General features: G+C 37.0%; 1 protein-coding gene across 1 annotated transcript; it reads right to left on the bottom strand.

Moving 5' to 3' along the window:
• Positions 1-18,124: 18,124 nt before the first annotated feature.
• LOC140242153 (uncharacterized) lies at positions 18,125-24,747 on the bottom strand. The gene is made up of 3 exons (XM_072321918.1): positions 24,617-24,747; positions 23,519-23,932; positions 18,125-18,373 (listed from the first exon to the last, which is right to left on the bottom strand). Exons 1-3 carry the CDS (start codon positions 24,722-24,724, stop codon positions 18,125-18,127), a joined length of 771 nt encoding a protein of 256 aa, XP_072178019.1. The 5' UTR covers positions 24,725-24,747.
• Positions 24,748-26,324: the final 1,577 nt, after the last annotated feature.

Raw genomic sequence — 26,324 nt, 5'->3', positions numbered from 1 at the left:
GGCTCCGGGTCCTTCCATACTTACTTTCAAATTTTCCCATTTACTGAAATGAATGGTTAAAGTTCCCCTCATTGATGCTAATTTCTTTTCCTCAAATCTATCCTCTAAAATTATTTTTTATTTCATTATATGTAGGCGGCTTTCCATATTCTCTACTTTTAACAATCAAATATTTAACCAAAATTAAAATATGATTTAGTAATTGGTGTTTTCCTCTATTGCCCTCCTTCCTCCCGAACAGAATTTCTTCCCAAGTACAATTTTTTAAATCAACATCCTCTATCATTTTCTCACATAATTCCTAGATTAATTTCGCATGCTCACAAGTGTAAAATAAATGTTTGTATGTTTCTTCTTCTTTTTCACAAAAAGAGCATAAGTTACTTGCAGCAAACCCGAACCTGAAAAGATGATGATTTGTGTAAACAATACCATGCACCAGTTTGAATTGAAACTCTCGTAATCGGCTATTTAATGTACATTGTCTTGGCCTTGAAAATATATTTTCGATCTCCTTGACAGAAAACCCATAATTTCGTTTAATTCTATCAAAAATCGGTATTGCACTTTATTTTTCCTTAAGAAATTGCAAATACATTTGTTTCGATCTTAAATTGCTAATGTCAATTGTTTTCCCTCCTATAATAAAATCAGTTTCCAAAATATCTTTTTCTTTTTCTCTCATATTTCTCCTCCAAACCATCGGTATCATAAATACATCTTAACAAAAAAATATCTTTTACTCCTAACCCTAAATCTCTAAAATATCTATCACATTTCAAATCACCATTATTTCTTAATATATGTTTTAATCTATAAACTCCCTTTTTATGGATATTTTCATCATATATACAATTTCTATTTAATCGTATATATTTATATTTATTATTAAATATTATAACATTACCGATATACAAACTATTACTTACATTACTTCTTATTTGTCTCGTATTTACCCACACTTCTAATAAATCCCTATAAAATTGTGGAGCTCTCACTTTCAACAACACTGGTAGATAATCACACAAAAATATAAATTCTCCTCCTCTGTCTCTCGTAACAAAATTAAAATATTGCTTCCATTTCATATTTTCATCTTTATTAAGAAATTTCTTAATCCACATAACTCGCTGTGATTTAACTAAATCAACAAAATTCATCATTTTTAACCCACCTTGTTTATAATCTAAAAACATTACATTTTTTCCAATTTTATCCCTTTTCCCTTTCCATATGAAATCAAAAAATAATTTACATGAATCAAAAACCCATCTGGGAACTGGAATGAGAGAAGCTCGATATATGACTTTTGAATAAATATGTACTTTAAGTAATTGAATCTTTCCCTTCAAAGTTAAATCTCTTTGCTTCCAAAAATTTAAGAGATTTTATTTTACTCAAAATCTCTTTGTAATTCATATTTTCCTTCGTTCCCTCATCTAAAGAAAAGAAAACCCCAAGTATCTTCACAAAATCAACTATTTCTCCGAAATTAATATCCCGCATGTTAATACTTTAGTCTTATCCATATTTACCTTTAATCCCGAAATTTTTTCAAACTCTTCAAACAACACCTTTAACCTATAAATTGATTTCTCATTACGTATAAAAATAGTCATGTCATGTGCATTTAAAACTAATTTAATTTCCTCATCTCCAAACTTTATTCCTTCTACAAAATTATCTATTCGTAATCTATGTGCCATTATTTCCATACATAAAATAAACAAATAAGGAGACAGTGGGTCTCCCTGTCGAACACCTCTCTCCACTTTAAAGTAACCGGTAGTAACCCCATCATTCAAAACACAACTCAAAGCATTTGTATACAAAACTTTTACCCACTTTTGAAATGCTTGACTTGCTCTTTAACATCGATATACGAAAATCTCCTACTCTGAGTAATCAGTACACGTGTCACCACAGCAAAAGCTCATGTAGTTTTCGTTCCTGCAACAGACACCACAATTTGAATAGCGTTTTGTTTGTTTGATTTTTTTTCCGTCGCGTTGTGTGGTGGGGAGAAAAACCCCCCAGCATTGGTATTGTTAAGGGCTTTTTACACTTGTAAATTTTTGCTTAGCCCCGGACTATCGGTGGGGCTAAGGGGGGGCCTTAGCCCCACCGATAGTACGGGACTATCCTTAGCCCACTTTCTGTTTACACTCGTTTTTGCCAAAGTGGGCTAGCCCCACCGATAGTACGGTACTATCTGGCCCTGCAAAATAGCAGGGGTTAGCACCGCAATTGCGGTGCTAGCACCGCAATTGCGGTGCCAAGCAAGTGAGTGTAAACAGAACGAAAAAATAATCCTGGGCTAAGCGACGGAGACGAAGTGCGACCCTCACTGACCAATCAGAAACGAGGTAATCAAGTGCTGCCGGTGCGTGCGTGTACGTGTACAGTACACAGCGTAATTATGAATATTCATGTGGTTTGGAAAGTCCGGGGCTAAGAAAGACGAGTGTAAAAAGGTCAGTTTTCTCCTTAGCCCCGGACAAGAGATAGTACGGGACTAATTGGCGAGTGTAAAAAGCTGAAAAAATTGGTACGGGACTAACGATAGTCCTGGGTCAGAGAAAGTCCGGGGTTAAGAAACACGAGTGTAAAAAGCCCTTTACTCTGAGCACGGATCCAACTTGCGACCGTGTCAATAGCGGATTCACGCCTGACTATTTTTGCCCCATAATTGGCGACGCATGCACAATACTCCCTGCCGATAGGAACCCATTTGTTTTGGAGCAAAGTGCGTCACCTTTCCAGGGTTTCAGGTCATACGCGAGAGCTGGCAGAAATGATTATTCAGTCGCAAAAACGCGCTTTTCTATGAAAAAAGACGGTGAAGTACCATTCATGTCTGCACAAAGATTTCGCAGACAATGACAGTCAAAGGAGAGATGAGGCACCCAGTTGTGCTCGTCGAGATGAAATGGTTGAACAAGGGACTTATTGACGACATCCCAGAAATGTTTCAGACTGCATCGCGCGAGACTATAAATACTGATGTCTTACCTAAACTACTCAATCAAGTTATAAAATCCTTCTCATGGAGTAAAATTTATATTATATATTCCTTGGTTTTTCTCTTTCTTTTTCCGACAAACGGCTTAACAGTTTCCTTGGATGGAATTTTGCAAAAAAATGCACATATTATGATGTGAACATTAAAATGGCCTGACCAATGTTATTTTGATATTGTTGTGACAGTTAAACTAGGCAATTTTTCTCAAAGAACTTTCAAAAGGGCGATTTGTGTGTCATTAGACATGAAAGTAAAGCTGCAGCGCTAATTAGAGGGGATGGCTAGTACCTAAACAGTGGGAATCAGTGGGACTGCTAGGAGATGATTGTTCCAATTCTTGTGGGATTCATTGAAGAGTACATTATATGTCTATTATTGTGTGAAAATTATTTGCTTCAGAATGGTCTCATGTTCAAGTAATGTGCAGATTACTGTTTCCAGGTTAGCATGCTTGTAACAGTGACGGGGCGATCGTTAAAGGACAAGTTCACCTTCATAAACATAAGGATTGAGAGAATGCAGCAATATTAGTAGAACACATCAGTGAAAGTTTGAAGAAAATTAGACAATCGATGCAAAAGTTATGATTTTTTTTTTTTATTTTTGTGTTGGAACTGCTGGATGAGGAGACTACTACAGCTTGTGATGTCATATGCGTACAACAGTGTAAAGAAAATGTAAAGAAAATTCAACATATTTTCACCTTTTTTTTTTTTTGCATAATAAAAGAGGCACTTGACTTGCCTATTTCTAAAGGCAGGGGGAACAATATTACCCATAACATATGTCAGTAACAAGTCAAGGGAATGTGTACTTTTTTCAAAAGATGAAATTTTGTGAAATTCTCTTTATATTTTCCTTATGTTGTTGTACTCATGTGACATCATACACTGTAGTAGTCTTCTCATCCAGCGGTGACTGCACAAAAACTTCAAAAATTCATAATTTTTGAACGGATTGTCTGATTTCCCTCAAACTTTCAATGATGTGTTGCACTAATATTGCTACATTCTCTCAATCCTTATGTTTATGAAGGTGAACTTGTCCTTTAACATTAAACTGCACATTACTTGAATATGAGACCATTCTAAAGCAAATAATTTTCACACAACAATAGGTATACAATGTACTCTTAAATGAATCCCACAAGGATTGGAACAATCATCCTTCTGCATTCCCACTGATTCCCACTGATCAGTTACTAGCCATCCCCTTTAAGAACGGAGCATTATTAGTTCAGTTCAGTTCAAATTTATTTCCATTCGACATAAAATCATCAAACAATTCATACAATGAAAACACATAGATACAAATATATGAATATCAAAAGAAATATACACACATACACAAAACAACAACAAGAACAAGAGCCGATGCGTAAATTCATGTGAATGGGGGGTCAACAGAGAAGAGCAATAAGCCTTGTAAATCGCTGACCCCTAGAAAACATAAATGATGTGTAAAATATATCGGGAGTATAGAAACGAATCTAAGGAGGAAAAGAAAAGGACAGGACTGAAGAACAAATCAAAAGACATATATAAGTGCAATTAAAGTAATCATTCTGAATGAGAATAAGAATTCAGGAGTGAAAGTTTATAATTCCTTTTAAAACTATTCAAAGACGGTTTCATTTTCAAATCAAATGGTATTTCGGTCCATATTAATGGACCTTTATAAAAAAGTGTATTCTTAGAAATATTTGTTCTCACATGACATAAATGATAATCATTAGCACGACGGGTGTTATAAGCATAAACATTACTATTCAATAAAAATTTGGAAGAAATATTGGAGGGCAATAAACCTTTTGAGCACATATACATCTATTAATATCATATACATTTAAAAGCTTCAAATGAAAAAATAAAGGTGAAGTGTGAGCATTAAAAGATACATTGGAAATTATTCGAATAGCTTTTTTCTGTAATACAAACAATTTTTTCATACAAAAATCATTTCCATTGGACCAGGCCACATTGCAATAATTGATATGGGAAATGAATAAAGTATGGTATAACATAATCAGAATATATCTGGGGAAATGCCTCAGATGATAAAAAATACCAATACCTTTGGCAATACGATTGCACACGACACCAATGTGTTCATGCCATGAGAGCTTGTCATCTATATACACTCCTAAAAACTTTACACAAGACAAACGAGAAATTGTTTGACCATTAAAATACAAAACAGTATTCATATAAAATTTTCTCTTTCCAAATACCATAAACTGAGTTTTACTTACATTTATCACCAATTTATTACTAATCAACCAATTACTCAGACAAATCAATTCATGATTGAATAAATCCACCAAATAACTAAAATTGTTATGTGACATGAACACACTGGTGTCGTCTGCAAATAAGATAAACTGTAAAATTTTACTTGAACAAACAATATCATTAATATAAATCAGAAATAACAATGGACCGAGAATGGAACCTTGTGGCACTCCACAACGAATGCATTTATACGAAGACTTATAATTGTCAATTGTTACAAACTGAAATCGCTTAGACAAATGATCTTTAAATAATCTTAGCAAAACTCCGCGAATACCATAATTTTCTAATTTATTCAACAAAATTGAATGGTCAAGAGTGTCAAAAGCTTTGCTCAAATCAAGAAACAAACCAATAGTATACTGTTTCAAATCAATTGCTGTTGTAACTTTATGTATCAAATCAAGAAGAGCTGTAGAAGTGGAGTGTCCCGAACGGAATCCATACTGACTGTTTGATAAGAGATTACATGAAATGAAAAAAGTGTATAATCGTTTATATAGACATTTTTCAAATACTTTGGAAAATAACGGCAGAACAGATATCGGACGATAATTTACCAAATTAGAAATATCACCACTTTTAAAAACAGGAATTACCTTTGCAATCTTCAGTTGATCCGGAAATACGCCATTGGAAATGCACAAATTAAATATATCACATAAAGGAGAACAGATAACATGAATCACTCTTTTCACAACATCAACAGCTATATCATCATAACCTACACTGGTTCCACTCTTGAAATCATTCACAATATCAATAATTTCTTTACATGTTATTGGAGAAAAATATGCCGTTTTATCATTTCTTGTCAATTGTGAACTATAATCATAATTTGAATATTGCACATTGTTTGTAAGATTAAAACCAATATCAACAAAATAATTATTAAATCTTTCAACCATATCATCTTTATTAGTAATTGATGCACCATCAATATCAATTTTGATGATATTTTGTTTTTTAGATTTCACACCTAATGCATCATTGATAACTTTCCATGTTAACTTTATGTCTCCTTTATAACCATCAAATTTATTTTTATAATATTCACGTTTCACTTTCTTTAATTCATTTGTTACTTTATTTCTAAATTTCTTATAAACTTTTTTCCTATATTCAGTAGGATTATTCATATATTTCTTATATAATCTCCATTTTTTCCTTATCATTTTCATCAAATTCTTATTAATCCATGATTTATTTTTTCTATGTTTTACTTTAATTTCACACAAAGGAAAACATCTGTGATACAAACATCTGAATTTCGTTATAAACTCATCATAACAACAATTAGGATCAAATGACTTAAAGTTCCAATCAATACTTTCCAAATTACGACAAAACTGTACAATATTCATATCATTTATTTGTCTTTTCCAGGAAACACACCTTTTTTCTTTAATTTCATCATAAGAAACACAGAATACAGGAAAATGATCACTGATATCAGCCAAAATCAGTCCACAAAATATATTTCTGATATTGTTTGTAAATATATTATCTAATAAAGTTGCAGATTTTGGAGTCACACGGGTTGGATAATGAATAAGTGGATACAAAGAATATGTTGCACATGCATTCACAAAATCATTAGCATATGAACAAAAAGAAACATTCATTAAATTTATACTAAAATCACCAACCAAATATATCATTTTATTTTCCCTATTTACAATGTTCAAAACAGAAGAAACTTCATCTATAAAAAATTGCACAGATTGATTAGGTGGCCTGTAAAAAACACCCAACACTACGTTCTTATTAACAGTATTTTCTATCTCAATGAATAAACTTTCGCAGTGTTCATTACTCACACTCAAATCTTCTCTATGTTTATATGTTAATCCATCCCGTACAAAAACTCCCACGCCGCCACCTCTTTTACCAACTCTATTATTATACACAAAATCATAACCTTGAATATTACACATATGAGCGTCATTCTTCAACCAAGTTTCAGTGACTCCTAAAATAGAAAAAGAAAGATTCAAACACTGCAATAAAGCACTCAAACCATCAAAGTTTCTAGTTATACTTCGGCAATTAATATGCAAAACAGAAAAATTATTACAACTCAGAGAGTGTTTGGAAACCTTGTCATTGAATTCATCAGGTAAATAAAAAGACTGATCAATCTCCTGAAATTCTTCATTACCATTAATGGGCGACAGAACTTGTGATATTGTACTGAGATTTAACCTATCTATTGCACTTTGATATATATTGCGTAAAGACATGGCAAAGAAAGGAGAGAGAGAGAGAGAGATGAAACAGCAAAAAAAAAAAAAGTAGATTATATCTGACACATACGCACACAGGTGCGCAACACATAAAATCACAATTTATACCTTAAGTTAACAAAAGAAACCTTGACAGATTGTATCATCCGGGTGCCATTAATTACGAATATAAGCAAAAAAGGTCAGTTACCATGGGAATTATGTTACGTGTTTAAATCAGACAGAGATGATATGAGCTTCTTTTTTCCTGTGGACTTCAGGAGGGCTATGACACGCCCATCATTCGACCACACTGCACTAACTTTGTCTTTCATTTTGGAGGTTGCCGCCAGAAGTTCTGCGTTCTGCTTGGTGAGGTCCTCAACTATCACCCTCCCAGTGCCCTTCAGCTTGCGCTTGTTTTTCATCATTGCTTGCTTGCATTTATTCGAAGTAAACTTCACGATGATTGCACGGGGTCGGGCGGTAGTTGATCGTGTGGCGTCCGCATACGATTGACCACTATGTGCGTGCGCATCCTGATCACCTTTGCGAGAGACGCGATGAGACCTGTCGATGTCGGCTGGTGTGATATCGATGCCAATGCTTTTCGCGACTTCACAGGCAATGGCATCCGTATTCTCGTTCGGAGACTCTTTGATGCCTAGCAAGCGAATGTTATTCCTGCGTGAGTATTGTTCCATATTGTGGACATCGCGGCATACACGCTTGAGATCCTCTCTGGTCCGCTCGACCGAATCGGCTACCATGCGAACTTCATGAAGCTTGGCGTCCACTGAGACTTCCAAGTCGTGCATGCGAGCTAGCTGCTCTTCGATCATGCTGGATACATGTGAAAGATTGATTTCATGCTTTTTCATGATTTTTTCAATCGCTCTCTCTACAGCACACTCAACGATGCGGTCAATGTGCTTCAGAAGATCGGTATTTTTTAGCAGGTGGTCGATTTGAGCCATTTTAGGAGATTTGGGGTGCACGGGGGTAGGCGCATTGTTTGGTGTCTCCATGGTAACATTGCCGGCAGAATCTGCTGAAAGGGGAATGTCAGATGGTGTTGATGGTGATGGCCTAGATCTAAGGTTGGGCATTCTGAATAGTTGAAAGCGTTACGTAATAAACAAAGGCTGTACTTGAGCGCTGCAGAGCAGTAAAAAATGACGAGGTAAGAAAATGGAGGCCAGTACAGTACACCATATAGACGTAGATGTAGTAGGCATACGGCGAGGATAGATTGATATCAGAACGCTCAGAAAGTTGAAAACTGACGGAAATTCAAAGGTCTATGAGTGTGTCGAATTATATGAAACATATCCCATGGCAAGTGATACAAAGTGGCGTCCAGTGACGATAAGAAGTGAGGGAACAGTTAATTGCATGACGTATATAGGAGGCGTATATGCAAACTCCAACCTCAATTTGTGAGCATAGGACTACACGTACCGGTCAAGTCTTTACCAGAGGACCAACGGACTTGAAGAATTAGCAGCCAAAAATCACATATACATGTCCAAACAGTCCAGAAATGTTTCCAGTTGATGCAGGATATCCTTGCAAAAACATGAATCACCAAAAGCGATTTTCTTCTGCGTAGGAGAAGGGGAGTACTCAACACCTCTCCGCACTTCTCTCTCACACACACTCACGTCGCCGCCACCTTCACCTTCATTTATTATGAAATTGATTTATTTATTATGAAATCGTGTGAATTTTTTTTTCTTCAAAACGTCTTGACAAGCATGTTAAGTGTTGAAGAACGTCAACTATTGTGCGCTCACTGCAAAATATAGGTTTTCCCGGTCAATTTCATACTTTTGTCATTCAAGTTCCTATTCCGATCATTCAGTTTCTCGCATTCCACGCTCGCAGCACTGACTCAGCAATCAAATTCAAAATCCGTTCATTCGAATTCACTGTCGGAGCAATCAATTTCACTTTCGGAGCATTCCATTTCACTGTCGGAGCATTCAAATTCACTATCGGAGCATTCAAATTTAGGAGAGGAGCACGCATTTCAGCAATAAGCATTCAAATTCATGTCAAGCTGGCGACGGAATCTCGTCGGTCATTCAAATTCGTGAATAGGCAACCAAGTTCCAAATAACTGCATTCAATCTAAAAGAAGGCCGGAATTTAGTTAGTTTATTGCAGTGTATGTGTGTCTTTTTTATTTAGCTTTGAATAGGTTGAAATTTATGATGAATATTATTCATTTTCCAGTAGAGGTAAACCTGTTCAATGACAAATATGAACTGGGGCTTCACGAAAAGGAATATACAGGCACATGTCCCTCTGATAGGACGTAAAATGGAGGTCCCATGTGTGACAGAGTCACAACTCATACACGCAAGAGTTTAACCCGGTGAAGTGGTCCCACCTTATATCCAACTGGACCCCATAGAAGACCAGCTATTGCAGCCCTCTTCTTAGATGGAAAATGAAACAAATACACATTAGGCACTGTATATGCCTACAGACGAGCATGATATGGAAGGTTGGTTGACACCCTCCGAAAAAAAAAAGAAATTTCGACTAGGCCTACATTGAAACTGATAACATGAACATTGTATACGTCTAATTTGTTGTTTATGGTTATCTTATTGGTTTACTTTTGCTGGACTACGTGATGTCATTGTGTGTCAGTTTGTTTAAAATGTTGCATTACCATTATGTGGTTAGTGTTTGGCGTTGTCAGCATGCATGTACAGTGTACTATCATCAAGAAATTATGATTAGATTGTCGTTGTGTTGTTTCAATGCACTGCTGATTGGACCTTACAATTTAGAATTTTTTCAGATGAAAAACAAAGAATATATGAATAGATAACGATAGAACCTTGAAACAATAATAATTACACTATATACAAGCATTCATTGGTTGTGTATGCCATTTCTCCTTTCTTAGAAAAAAAAAAGTCTACTCCATTTTCCTAGTTAAATTGATCGCACTAAGTGGGAACTTGATCTCCTAAAAATGAAATTGAACACTCCAAACAAGCTCGTCTGGACTATCACATGACTATCGCGTGAATTTGAATGCACGAGTAAGAAATGCAATGCTCGCATTTAGAAATTGAACGCCCAATCGTGATTTTGATTTCACAAAAACGAAATAGAACGCCCATACATGAAATTGATCGCTCGGATTCTGAATTTGAATGCCCGAATATTTCCGCGTGCGTGCGCTGTGTGAATTTGAATGCACATTATATGAATTTGAATGACCAAAGTATGAAATTGACCGGGAAAACCTATAAATTGAACTAATTACTGCAATTGCACCATGATTGATACATAACGGGCTATCGAAATTTAAAGCTGAAATTGCAGTTAAAGGTGCAATAAATTCGAGAACACAATTAACTGCAGTGCTATCGCCACTGGGGGCGCTATAACAATGTGTTGTAACTATTTACCCAACAGAGATATTTTCAGTGGGTAAACCACTCCATAACCTTTACACGCTCACGATATAAAGAACAAAAAAAGTTGGAAGAAGAGAAAAAAATAACAATTTGAGCTGACATGTTAGAATATATCAATAAACATAAGATTTCAAGGAACAAATTAACACGTAGAATTGGCGGAACAACATTGATAATCTACCTCCCCCCCCCCCCACCCCCTCCCCCTGACTTTCAAGTGCTCTCTTCCAGTAGAATTTGTGTGCAATATTTTTGCGATCTCCCAAAGTTGCTAACTCCTCCCTTTCCCCGTCACTTGCGTCTATGGAAAAATGAATGTTTGCTGATTTTTCGGTTCGATTTTTACATGACAATCACGCCGTATTCTTCTTTGCATGACCACGCTGAACAAACCTTCTTTTAGATTCAGAGGGACCAGAAATATTGTAATTCAGATTCACAAAATACGTGCATTTTTAACAAGTAAAACAAATCGTCTTCCGTTAAAGGACCTCTGAGCAAAATTTTAGCCCAATGGAAAATAAATTCAGGACTGAAGTAAAGATTGTTGGTTAGGAAACACAATCTTTCGTGTGTTTTCATGAATTTTTCAATGTGTATTTTCAACGTGTTGATCCCATGTGGAGTATAATTTGCAGGCGCAAGACAAGAACGGTAGGCTATGCGAGTATGCCTGTGATGAAAAGAGAGTGGCTGAGTGCATGAAGATGGCCGTCAAAATGAGTTAGTCTAGGATTACCAGGAGAAAAAAAAGAACGGAAGTTTTCCCATAATTTTCTGAAAATTCATATTTTCACGTCAACTGAAAAAAGATTGTTTGAATAAGGTGAATGGGCCAGTGATTTGGTTTAACCATCTGGAGAGGGAAAGAGACAACAACAACAACACGACGTTGAGAAAGATATATATTTGTCTGTGATCTCGTTTCAGGACTTGATTACAACATAAATGTTCATTTGCTACATACGGGACTTGTCATTAATACCCTTCAATTTCTTAGTCGTGAGCTCGAGGGACGGTGATTTACAAGATTGATCGCCAAAAACGTGTCCCTCTGTGCCCCTTTCGGATGTCGTGGAAAGGCACCGGCTGTAATCAATATCTACACCCCATAAATCATCTTAAACCCAGCTCATCACCGCTGTTATGTGATGTTTATCTAAGTTTGTTATGACGTTTGGGGGATGAATGTGCGCATACTAATGATGTTAAAGCTGCACTAACTGCGCGCAGCATGTCATCAATAAACAATTCACTGCCGATAAGGTCTCGTGCACGGTTAGGTGATACAAGATTTGACACAGATTCACCAACGGCAAACTTGTAAGAGTGTAGACATGTATTAAAGGCATAATTTACCATTTGCAGATGAAAGCAATAGTGCTTTAAAATAGTTCTAAAATGTGAGTTAGGGATAGAAACAACTACTGTCAAAATTTGAATCCGTATAATCGATGTTAAGTGTTGTTAAATACACAAAATGTGAACAATAGTTATAATAAAAATGTTTCCAGACTAAACCGTATACAGCTACGGTTTACTGAGAAAAACCCTGATATCTCCTTATATTTTAGGTTTTATTGCAAATATTTCATATGGTAGGATGTTTTATGATACAACAGACCTACACATATGCATCAAATGTGATATCTTGAACATTTTTGAAATCACTGCTCCCAAAGGTAAACTGGACCTTTAATTGTCTTTTATGTGACATGTTTTCAAAGAGCCGGATATCATTCATCTAAAAAATAAAATAATAATAAATAAAGCGCCACAACAAACAGTCACTGTTATCTTGTGTGTGTGGGCTTTCTTCTTGTGCATTCTTTGTTAAACAACCTACACATAATGCATTAAGAAGCAGTTTGTTTTGTTTTATTCTTATTCTTATTCTTTCTTCTTTTTTTTTGGGGGGGGGGAGGGGATGGTTGGAGGGTGATGTCCTGTTAAGGTTTTTCTGCATCCGAGAGCATACCCATTGAAGAAAGGCTGTTTCTACTTCCACCCCCCCCCCCCCCACCCCGGCAAGAGCGCGTCGACAAGTGGAATAGGGAGCGCCAATCTTCTACATGATACAATTATTTGCCATCACAAACGAGCTCAATTTCGGGCGTTCGTGATCCCCGGCCCTTTTCCTGTCTGTCTGCGCCATTAAACCTTTTATACATTGTGGATAGGTCTGTGCACCCCACCCCCCCCCCCCCGGTTTTCGTCCATCATGATGTATACCATATCATTTTCACTAATGCATCGACGTCCTAGGCTGTCTTTGCAGTATCCATTTATATTTCCTTTGCTGGCCCATGTCATCCATAACCCTCATGTCTTCTATAGCTTGTGGATTTTGCCTTTCAATATATCTTCAACGCCACAGTAAGTCATAGAAAATGTAGGGAAAAATCCTGCAGATAAACATGTGTTTATTGATACATTAGTCCACAACTGACGATATATACGTTAATCATGTGGTAAATTTAAAATATATATACATATATATATCTGTGTATTTGATCTTCGTTTGTTCAATAGACTTTGTCTCTGTAAATGAAAAGGTATATATATATATATATATATATATATATATATATATATATATATATATATGTGTGTGTGTGTGTGTGTGTGTGTGTCTTTGTGTGTCTTTGTGAACGAAGAGCTTGACTGCGAAATGAGTTAACTCTGTACTCGTTAAGATGAGATATTTGCTATAAAAGCTGCTAGAAAACAAGAAAATTACAGGGAAATATGGGATATATTACTTTAGACGTAACTTAAAGAATAACTTAAAGAATAGTATTCTTATGTTGCAAGTGAGGTGTTACTGGCAAGTTGTTTTGGTGTTTTTTTTTTACTCTCTCTGATGATGGACTTACTTTAGAATGTTCAAAAGTGGCGCTTAGCTCACTTTGTGATTAAACTTTGTGATTATAATATTCATATATAGGCACACAGAAATCGTGGGAAGGCGATGAGAGATACAAAAAATGTTGGAATTTTAAGTAGTTGAATGGTTTGTACAAAATACGTCATTAGACCTCGTATAACACCTCCTATACTCCCGGAAGAAATATAGGAGAGAAAAACAGACGCATTGAGAAGTAGATAAGCTAGAAATATGTATCAATCATAACCAGCCGTTGAGTTATATCATCCACATGATACTTTAAGCAAAAGTGTAGAGTTAAAATTGCAATCATGTCAAGTTTATTGAAAAATAGGAGAGAGAACAAACGAGTATATTTTAGATGTAAATAGAGGTATATATCAGTGATAACCAATGTTGGGCACTGTTGGGAGTTACATATATGTATATATATATATATATATATATATATATATATATATATATATATATATATATCGATACTAAAGAGGGTTATAGGGAGAGAAATTTACACCGGAAGAGCATTTTATATCATTGGGGGTGGGGTAACATTTTTTCCCGTTTTATAATGCATTAGACCAGTAAGGTCAACTGAAGCATTTGTGTGTCTGCAGTTATGTGTAGGCCCTACACTCATTCTTCACTGTTCTTCGAGAATAGTGCTTGACGATTAAGGCATGCTTTAAAGTGAATATACGATTAAATGCGGTTTTTCATTTAAATTCAATACAACGCACTCTTTGATATAGTATATATATATATATATATATATATATATATATATATATATCAAAAATGGTGCCAATTAACCATCTGTGTGCCACATTGGGCATTTGTCTATATTTGTGTGTGAAATTTGTGCACAATTGACTCAATGGCAAAGAATAGGTTAAAGTAAATTGCCACTGTTATTCCATATTTTCTCATGTTGAGTTCGCTGATAATGAAATACACAGGGTTAGAAGTCTGATGAAGGGAATTACTTGTTATAAAATGGGCTTTAGAATCTCTGCAATCTGATTGGTCAGTTAACATGCATTGATTATTTATTTATTTTTTTTTTTTACTGATCAACACTGAGCCATGCGTCCGGTAAAATCCGAACGTATGGCTTAAGCCTTGTATAGTATTGTAGGTGAACCGGACGTATGATTGGAAAGAAGCCTGAATTTCATAAATTCACGGGCCCAGTTTATAAAACGAATGATGCACAGGCCCATTTCGTGGATCAGTGAAAACTGGATGCTCTCGTTTAACTTTGGAAACAGTCTAAAACCCACTCGCTGCGCTCACGGGCTTAAACAGTTAAACTCGCGCATCCATATCTCACCGATCTACTCTGTCCTGTGCATCATTTGTATAATGATGCATGTTTATTATAGGTGATGTTCACTTAAATGCTCCACTGGACGGAAAACTTTACACTAGACTTAATATGAATAATCATAATCGATGTTGTGGCTTAATGGTGACTAAAGAATACTTAGACGTTGCACTTATAATATGTATATCTCCCATAAATCTTTTGGTTATGCACAATTTAAACGCTCTGCGCCTCGTGTGAAGGATCTCATGAGAAGATCATTCGTTGTATTTATTACCTAAATGGACTATAGAAAACTACTATTTAAGACGACAACAATCAAAACTTCCTGTCATTAGCAACACACAGCACAAACAAACACAGTCATCTGCAACGATCATTCGCTTTGTTGGAGAATGGCGTGTTCATGTTTTGGTTTGTGTGTTAATGTTGCGTCTAAATGAAGTGCTCACACACACACACACACACACACACACAAACACTCACAAACACACATACAAACACACACACAAACACACATACACACACACACACACACACACCTGCAATACATCTACAGTAGATTTGTAATTAATATTTATCAGTGACATTCATCCCTGTACGGTAACACAACGATAAGAAAAGAATCAGGTAAAAGTGATTTAGAGAATTAATAGCCAGACTCCAGCACCGTTCACACTGTTTAATCCCATTATTCACAGAGTCATGATTCTATACAATGTGGAACACTGACAGACATCGACATCTTAATGAAAGAATCTGCATACTTATTTTTTCACATTCTGTGAGACAGTATTCTGCGAAGAAGGAAAACAATATTGAAGAACAAAATGTCATTATCTCACATACATTGAAGTTCACACCATAAAGACTGGGAAAATCGAGTAATCAAGGATAGGGTTGGATTTAATTTTATCCAACGTGATTCCAATGCTCTCATTACCTCATTTTCTTTCAAATCGAAAATCTTGTTGACCAAAAGATATACAGTAGCCCGTGAAATTTCGGCTAAAAATTCTTGTATTTTCTAGTCACTCTCATGTCTCTGTTGTACCTATATTGATATTGTTGCTTCTAAACTCGAAAATATCAACGATTGCACACAGTTCGCTCAAAATTTTGAAATAAGATTGAATTTATTGTAATATATATCTCATTTTGACTTAAGATAAACATTGTGAACAAAATATATTTCTGTCTTCAAGTTATCTGAAATAAGCATAGCCATTGAGCTCTAGTGATCAGAAATCCAAAATGCCCTGCATTCTTCACTTCTGTTTTTTTTTTTTCAATTTTGACCTATCAGCAATCATCAAGATCGCCTTCATCATGTTGGTTTGTTTGTTTGTTTGTTTGTTTTACTCACAGAGATGGCAGACAATAATGATATCAAAGAAGAAGATCGCTCGAACACACAACCAAATCACAAACTACACGTTCATATCCCCGTGTACGCATATTCATGATTTCACGTACTTTTTAAAAACACATTGATCAAAGATCACAACAAAATGATGTTCCCTAAAGACATTATCTGATAATCTTCACGGGTTTTCTTTTCGCCTTCCTCATAACTTTCGTTTCATCATGTCTGGCCAAAATTTTGCTCGGATTGACAATCGATTAAGCTCCAGTCGAAAGTTCGTGGCAAAAAAAAAAAATAAAACAACAACAACCGAGAACAAAAATCAGCAACTAAAGATGAGGCAACAATTACGGTGTTACTTGCCTACACTGAACGTCGAAATGACATGTTATTTTGCTAAAGTAGTTTCGTTCTTGCATTCCATGTCCTGCATAACACGCATTTTCCTTGAATAGATTTTGTATGATCACCGATGTAACGTTCTGCAAATGGAAGTGACTACAATTATTTTTTCTCTTCCGGTCGTGTAATAGCCTCGGATACGTACAACAATCAATCAGTATATGCATCCATTTATAGATTACGGGATATCCAAACGTTAAGTATGAAACAACTTCGGACAAGGTCAGCTATACTCATTGTAATCTAATTGACCGTGAATGATTTTATGTCTTTAGCTATGGAATATTTTTAGCACTGTACAAAATCAACTGTTAAGTCCAGTGGCCTCGTGGCTGTTATAGATTTGCGCGTTCACTTTCTGGGCTTGTTTGCCATGCCTCTTTCATAGGGAGGACACTTTTTGAAGAATTTATCCTACCATATAGGGAATTCATCGTAGATATTCGGTGAGACATCATAATTCATTCCGTCAATATAAATCTCATCCTGGCATTACATGTTCCAAAGTCGGTCTGCGACAGCTGTCCCACCCGTTAACATAATAACCCATACGTTAACCTTAAGATCGCAGTAAACAATTTACCGATTTGATAAACTTGGAGTAAACAATATTAATTGAACTTTACGTATACAGTGGACACGATTGTATGCTTCAAAATAACCTTGCATTACCATCATTGATCCTGGCTCCTGTTTTGCTATAAATGACGGTACTAAACTTCCTAAAAGAAGAAAAAATGTCGCTATGATCTATTTCTTTTTCTTCCGTGGTTATTCAAACAAACAGAAAACAACTAAATGATTTCATACAAATTAGTGTAGATTGCTTCTGAACGCGGAAAGAGTTTATCTACGGAATGATTACTTTCACAAAATAGAACTCAATTCATACACAGCTTTAAAAAAAATGTTATTGGTCCATGCTGGCGTGAAATATTTTACAATTCAGAAAATATATACTTTGTCATAGAAGCTAAATCTGATATACGTGATCACAACATGATCCCTAGAAATAAAAGTGGAACTGAAGTAACTGAGGTGAAGTCAAACAGCTTTTCTTCTCATTTTATTGTAAAGTAGTTAGTTTTTAACAAATCTGTACACAGTCGGTTTCTTGTTTTCTTTGTTGTGTTGTGTTGTTTCTCAACAGGCGTTTCCTCAGATTCAGTCTAATAGCATTGACGTACACGCTGGCTCTAGGTGGCATGCGCCCTCAGCGGCGGAACAGCAAATGCCGTTGGCGACACACTGTCCTCCCCGTCCACACGCCGGTGCTGTCAGCTGACACGGGGTCACCTCTTCAGTCATGCATGCAGCTGCTTCCGGGGTAAAGGTATAGCAGCCAAAATGGGGGCTACAGCACGTTCCCACCATCACGCATCGACCTTGACCCTGGGGACCACACCGTCTGCACTGCAGATAAAGAGGAGAGAAATGAAGAGGGATAAAGGAGGGAAGAAAAGAGTTAAGTAAGACGGGTTTGGTACTTATCACGGATACAACCTATAAACGTAACAATCATAAACTGTAAGAATCGAATAACATCATATTCTGGTTGTCAGCATGCTGAATTGGCCATCTTTCCATACTTATCTACCAATCAATCTCTCTCTATCTATCTATCTGTCTATCTATCTATTTATCTATCTCTCCATCTATCTATCTATATTCATATAGTCATTGTGTCATATACAACACTTTATGAATCTTATATCTGAGCACTTACACATACACACACTCAGTTGAATAGATAAACAAAATAACGGTTAAGGACAGAAAATATAGATCGAGGGAGAAATATAAATAGATATCTTAAAAGATAAAAGGTATGATACATAAAGCTACATTCTTCAATCATTATGTTACCAATAGCTCACATACCGATAATCGTTGTAATAATATTGGGCCAATTCAATTCAAGCTTTGCAGTTCTTCTTTTCTTTTCTTTTTTTACTTTTCCGAGAGAAGAGTTAATGCCTATCAATAAACAACCATTCGAATCATCCCTGGCACGTCTGATCAATCACCTCGCCCTTTCCAAACGAGGTATCATTGATCGCGCATTCATCCCCTAACTGCACTCTCTCTCTCTCTCTCTCTTTCTCTCTCCTTGTAGAAACATGCTTTAATCAAATGTCTGACACTCGGATCTAACCAAGGCAATAACTACTACAAAAAACGAGAATATCTGCAAATACCAAAGAATGATCTTGCTACTAGCAGCCACGCTCAGGGGTTAATGCACCAGAATAGGTGGTGATTGATAGCAATGAACACGATTTTGATCACTCTCTATAATGTCAACTGATATTTTTGGCGTCGCATGTAAAGAAATAATGTCAAGTTTCACTTACATTCCTTGAAAGAGGATTTTCGTGATTGTTAACATTGCGATGTTGATGTAAAAGCATTCTAAGTGACCGGCCTTTGGTTGCTTTTTAACAAAAAGAATAGTAAATCTGTGGGCTGTTTTTCTGTCCGTATGCAGCATATTGATGGAAAGGGATACGATGTCTAAATGAGCGGATTTGTAAAAGAGATTGTATGCTCCTCTCAGCTTCAGTATGGCTTGCCTGGGGGAGGTGTGGGCGGATTTATTTGTTTAAGTCATTCAAAGATACAAGTGTTTCTTTTGAGAGTGGCATATTATCGATGACTCTGTCGTAGGTTTTGATACCCTCGTCATTTCTTCCATGGAACTTCACAATATCGTCATTATTAGGATTTTTGTTATTGTTGTTGTTTCTGTAGGCGTTCTCACTCGTAAAAGGTCGTAATTTCAAGCTGCCTTGTCAATAGCGACACATACTCTCTGCAGGCGAGTTTGGAAATTGAATTTGTGTTTTACGGAAGTGTATGGCTGTAAGTATGTGTGTATAATATCTGTGTGTTGTGTGTATTTGCATATTTAATGCTGCCATTATTTACTAAGAGCCTCAACATCTTGTACCATGTTTTCAGTATGCAATTTATTTTACTAAAATTCAAAGGAAACCGGATTTGCAAGAATGCATGTGAATGTATGAGAATATGTAAGAACGCTGCGCAAGTTAGTGTACCTGGGAGGTAATGGATAGATATGATCATACTGAACTATGAAATGACAAATTACTATCTAATTCGTAAAAATTGTATATCATCATCAATATTCATAAATTTTCTTCTACTTTAGAGTGCATAATCTGGAAGTGCTATAGGTTCCCCTCCCTCTTTATCCACAGCATTGGTGCTACAGCTTTATTATGAGCGGGCTTGAAATTGGCTACAGATATTTCTTTTTTTTCGGTGAAGTTTGAAATATCTAACAACCACGGTATTTACCCAAATCCTCTACTCGAAATAATAATTATTATGGTCCATCTCCAGTGTTATACTCTTTCTCTCTTTCTATCTATCTATCTATCTTTATATATGTGTATATATCTCACTTTCTCTTTTTATTTCTCTGTATCTCACACGCGATCTGCAAATCACGGTATCCGATAAGAAAAGTAGGTAATGCAGACTTCGTTCGAGTGAAACGTATAAACTGGTATCATTTTATGCTTTACACGGATTTACTAAGAAATAAAGGGAGACGCAGAGCGAAACACCCAAGCTCACAATTAACAAGAGTTGTGGGTTTTTATCTGACTCTATTGATGAGACACTTTCACCTTTGAAAATGCAAAGAGCAAAAAAAATGGACCTTGGCAAAAGCAATTATTGAGCTCATTCTACTGCACGTCAAAATTATTGTTCGGCAGATCTGTCAGATCTATCGGAACCTGTTAAAAGATTTTTAAAAACGGAAGAGTATTCAAAAGAAAAACTCCGGCTGTGATTTTAGTCTCAATTATCACGTTTTATATCTAATCCATGAAAAGTATGGGGATGGGGATAAATCTGACATTGACATTAACGCTGAAGATGAACGTGGATCATTGTAATCGGGTTCTCAAACAACTTTTCTGGGTTTTTTTTTATGCAGCTGCAAAATCATTACGTCTATTCTCTATTTTATTGGGAAAAAAATCTTCTACCATTTTAGCTGTCCTTCATACCACACAAATAGTACCTCTGAATAGTTCGGTATTGCACGCATGCATACTGCATTACTAAATCTCTATCAATCTTGCGAATATGTATACATTAAAAGATATAGCTTTTTGATAACGCATTTTTTCCTACCAGTGGTTTTCTGAGATTTACGCTATTGCTATCAGCCTCGCCAATCTCCAGATAGCAAAAGGACAACTCATATTCATTTGCAAGACGTTCTTCTAGTCCTTGGTGACATCTTTGTTTTGTACTTGCATTGTATTCACCAGTTTTGTTTACAAGTATTCAAACTCCCACGCCACAGGGAAAAGAAAACAGTGCCGCGCTCAGTTGGTGGCGCACTCATTCTCGTTCTTGTTTGGGAGAATTCAAAAGAATAGAGAGGAGATGTTGGCAGGGGGTGGGTGGGTGTTGGGGTGTATGTGTGTGTGCGGGTGTGTGTGCTTCTGAACGTGTGTGTGTTTATTTGTGTGTGTGTGTGTGTGAGAGAGAGAGAGAGAGTATGTGTAGGTTGAATTGTGCGTGGGTCATCTGCAGTCGTACGGGCGAGTTATCCCGATTGTGCCGAGTACAAGTGATTTTATCCCTTTATCATGAAGCCTTAAAAATCAAAATGAAAAAGAAACAGAAGAGTTCTTGTCCAAAACGCAGATGTCTTTGCAGTCAGATGTGAAAGCACTGTTCTTCGTTTGTTAAACACTGTACAAGTTCCCACACAAATGATATTACTGTATGACACTGCTTAAATAACTTTGACCTTTAATGGTAATCTGGAGTGATTTTGGAATAGAGGATCGATGATGTAAGAATAAAAAAAAAAGGTCGTAACACGCTTTGTACCAGAACAGAGATATATGAAAAGAATATGATAGTGATGATTATCTTCATAGTATGATTATCATGCTAACACTTCATGATTTGTTTACGAGAGTAATATGCGAAATAAGACCCCGTTGCATTTTCGTTTTCTGGAGACAAGAGTAGTCATCCATCAACTTGAGTGATCAGCAGCAATACCTCTCACCCTCTCCTCGTTCAAAACACAGCTCACGTTAGCTTATGAAAAAATCATACACAGTGATTTACATTAAAGCCGGAGAGGAGTCTAATTTTGTGGCTGCACCAACACGCCAGAGTTAAATCACGTTACTCCACCGGCCTAATTGGCGGGAAGCGCGTTCCAAATCAGAATTCAACTGCCTCAAGCCCGCTCGAAATGTCAACAGATTTAACGAGATTTTGAATGGCTCTATTGAACGGATCACGGCCCACAAGCTGACCCGGAGTGATGGGGCGTGCCCAAGCTATAACAGCACCGGCCGTCCACTTGTCACTCAATGACTGTATTTCGGTCACCCTCAATTTGACGTCCGTTACATCACCTTAAAACGCACAGCATCGCTGAAAGGGAGGTTGATTTTTCGCGCATTCTACTTTATAACTCTTCTCTCTCCCTTTTTTTTTGGGGGGGGGGGTTGGTTTCCTTTTCCTAGATAATATTTGTCAAATATAACGATACCTTCCTCTTGTGATTCGTTGCAAGTGACTTGCGCTAATATGCAAACAGTTATATTTGCAAATCCTGTCATAAATTATGACTGAATGCATGCATCCGACTTGAATAGCATAGTTATCGTTCAAAGAAAAAAAATGTATACAAAACAAGTGATGCTGTTTGCGATATTGAAGCCTTAGTTTGTCAGGTCAGATGAATTGCAACAATAAATTCAAAGACTCTTTGAATCGAAACAATAAATAACATAAGTACTTAATAGTTCCATGGCAGGGATTCAAGTTTCAAAAGTTAGAGGAAGAGAATAATTCTAAAGACCGGTTAGTACGTGGATCATGCTTTGCTCTGCTATTGTTCTATTCTCTTTCCATCGCACATGAGGATTGTGTTTGTTCATATCTCTGCTTTGTTATCAATATGCACGCTCTAATCTCTCACTCGATCTCTCTCTCTTTCGCTTTCTATATGTTTATACCTCTCTTTCCTTTTGTCAGTTCTTCGCATGAACATATAACATATTCACAACAGGATGAGAAGGAAATCAACAGCTTTGCACAGGACGTGGTAACATCATGCGTCACTCACACGTGGACTACTCTTCCCAAGCTATAAGGTGGATATGACGTCAACTACAAATGAAAAAAAATCGTTGATTTGTCCCACTTTTTTGAGAGAGAAAGAAAGGAAACTAACTTGGCTCATGTGTCTGAAGTTTTGTTGGGTTGTAATGTTTTTATTCATTCATTCAAATACGGTGAGGATAAATAATTCGTCAATACGAATCAATTTTCAGGCAACCTCTAGCCATTACTAGATTTCAGGGATTGATTGTGCAAATTCTAGTGGCGACGGGTTAAGCACAAGGAAGCGAGGTTAGATAGGGCACTTGTGATGTTATATAACGATATGTTATCTAAAAAAAGAAAGAAAGATGCTATACACCGATAATTTCTATCTGGCATAAGTTGTCATGAGTTGAATGACTACAGCGTTGAAAGTCTCACCTCATCCATTGTCTTGGCTTCGTAAGATGGCATAACAATCCTGTCGTCGGACTTCGTTCCGGCATCGCCCGATCGCTTGCCGAAGAAAAACCCGTTCCGTTTCCCGAAGAAAAACCCGTTTCGCTTGTCCTCCCTGTTTCCGTCGAAATTGTCCGCGGGCGACGACGGGTCCTCGAGGAGGTAGAGCGGCTCCGAGCCCACGTCGGCTGCCAGCGACATCGGCTCCTGTCTGCCGTAAGGGGCGCTATCCGTGCCGTCCCGTTGTGATGATGGCGACTCGTGTTTTCTAAGCACATTTCTAAGGTTACTAAGAAGCTCTTCCCGCCACTGTTCGTTGCCGTTCGCCTCACCCGTCCCATCGTTCTGACTGTCGCGCCACTTTTGGACAAGCGCGGAAGGTACTCTATTTCTAAACTGCAAGTGACAGAAAAAGAAAATAGTTGGAGAAAGGGAATTATCAAATGCAACTCGTTTCTCTGTTTCTGTTTCTCTCACATCAATTCACAATGTTATAAAATGTTACAATAGCTTCAGTTATGATAAACATAAAACTAAAAAGCAAATAAACAAACAAGCGAAGAATTATCAGCAAATTTGTCAATGATTGCCAAACTACATGGAACACAAACGAGAAGACCGAGGTTTAAAAACTCAGAAAACATGACATCATCCAAAAAAATAAGAATAGGAAAGAACATCAAAAACCGTAGATCTTGAAGTATTTTTTGTCGAAAATTAATTTGGTAATTTAGTAATGCAGCAAAGATAGCAACTGCAGTTATGATAGCAACTGCCGTTGCAGCAGTCGACTGCCAAATTTGCTGCAGACAAACTCATCATCCAGCAATCACATTCAAAATTAATATAAAATGGCAGTAGCACATGATGAAATCTGCTGAATGGGGACAAATCCCTCAGACACTGAACAGCAAACGACTCATGAAGCAAAGAAAATATCATGTGCTTTTGACTGAAATCCACTGAGATTGCACTGAGTTCCTCTGCTGGGATCCCCTAATAACAACAAAATACACTGTATTCTTTATTGATGTATTAGAGAAATAAATCCCGAAAGCAGCGATGGCTACACTAAAATACCTTTTGTTGCAGAAAGCTGGTGTCTCTATCACCGTAGACTGAGACTAAAGAAGCTAGAACTATGAAAACGGACAGGAGCATCCTTATCTCTCTCCTTTCGTGAGCCATTGGTAGCCGGAGTATCCGCCGCGGTGTGCCCTGCCAACTTCGGCGACTCTGCAATTTAATGAGACAAGACAGGAGCGTGGAAGAAGAAGAAGAAGAAGAAAGAGTCTCTTTCGGGTAGACGAGTGTCGTCTGCGCGCGGATTCGGCGACTCGCGCAATAACTTCCCCACATGCCAATCCAGCACCGTTTGCACACCACTTGTAGTTCATGCATTCCTGGCTCACTCGACTCGGATCTGACGCCAGGCCAATCACAAGCCTTCCACCTTTATACGCTCATGCGAGCCAGGGACGGAAATATATGGGCGTCTTCTGGGCACGACAAAGAGCGCCACTGGGTGACGCAGGTATGAGACTCTGGCTCGTGAATGGCTGCGGCGTTTTCAGGCCACTGATAAAAAAAAAGCGTGACTATATTGAACGACGTTCATATCTACGTAAGACGAGCTTCGCGTGTTCTCTTAGTGAATGCGTGGTTACAGTGCAATCGCTGGTGGCTGGCAAAGTCTGTCATAGAGATGTTCACTATTCTCTGATCCACGACTGAATAAAAAAACTACAAGCTTTACAGAGGGAATTCATGCATTCACAACAATGTCCTCTTTCCAATTTATGCTTTAAACGATGGAGTACAGTTGAAAATAGTTCGGTTTAAAAATAAACCCGATACGCGAGCGGAAATTTTAAATGTTATCTAAAGAATAGATGAAGCAAGAATCAATACTTATTTTTATCTCATTGAACGTGTGGTCTGACATGACCACATGGAAGTTTGCCACTTCCTACAAAAATAGTGTGGGATACTTTCACATTATTTTTGTGCGCTATACTAATCATTTGCAATTTATTCTCATTTTGACCAGCGGATAAGTAAACCAGTGGGACTTGTTGCTTTTTAATCTTTTAATTCAAACACTGCAATGAAAGATTAATAAATATACATATTCCTCTGATTTCTCCTTTCGCCTCCGAAGTAAATAATGCAAATGACTATACATAATTTCTTTTCTTCTTTTTTTTTTTCAGCGTGGGCTTACTTCGTATGCTGAGGGTGCAGGTTTTTCTATTAAAAATGACATTATTCAATCAGGTGTTGTGCGGGGATGTATGATAACTCAGACATAACGTATAATTAGCTTTCAAGTAAACAAATTGACTAGAATCACCATGCACATCAAAATTTGGTAGTTTCATATCTTTGGTCTCATTAGATGAAAAACGATTTGACTTTTGTTTAATGTCATGGTAACTTCTATGGATACTATGGGAAGGAATGAAATGGAATAGCAAATGGGAGTGATGTTATTTCTCGCCGCCAAACGGATTGCTTTTATGTTCTTATGTACTTTTCAATGTCCTTTAATCACACCTAGCCTGGAGAGTAATGGTTTTGAAATGCAGAGAGAGGGGCTGGAAGTTAACCCGTGGTTTAGATAGAAACCGGTTCATCACTGCTTAAAACCGTGTGTATTGATCTGCACGGAAAAGAGAGCAGTCTGTAGGCTGAGTCAGATCTACCCATTATCGTCCATATTTATGGTAACTGTGTAGAATTTTCTCCCCCCCCCCTCTCTCTCTCACTCTCTCTCTGTTTTGAACAC

The sequence above is a fragment of the Diadema setosum genome, chromosome 18 (genome assembly GCF_964275005.1).
Source record: "Diadema setosum chromosome 18, eeDiaSeto1, whole genome shotgun sequence".
Lineage (NCBI taxonomy): Eukaryota > Metazoa > Echinodermata > Echinoidea > Diadematoida > Diadematidae > Diadema > Diadema setosum.
Note: the sequence above shows the minus strand (reverse complement) of the source record. Positions and strands in the feature narration are given on the sequence as shown.

What these genes read in the sequence shown, in the direction of transcription:
- LOC140242153 (XM_072321918.1), bottom strand. Translation starts at nt 24,724, where the DNA reads ATGGCTCACGAAAGGAGAGAGATAAGGATGCTCCTGTCCGTTTTCATA. An exon ending in CCAGCTTTCTGCAACAAAAG is followed by an intron (nt 23,933 to 24,616) that starts GTATTTTAGTGT and finishes TGTCACTTGCAG; the next exon opens with TTTAGAAATAGAGTACCTTC. An exon ending in AAGCCAAGACAATGGATGAG is followed by an intron (nt 18,374 to 23,518) that starts GTGAGACTTTCA and finishes CTTTATCTGCAG; the next exon opens with TGCAGACGGTGTGGTCCCCA.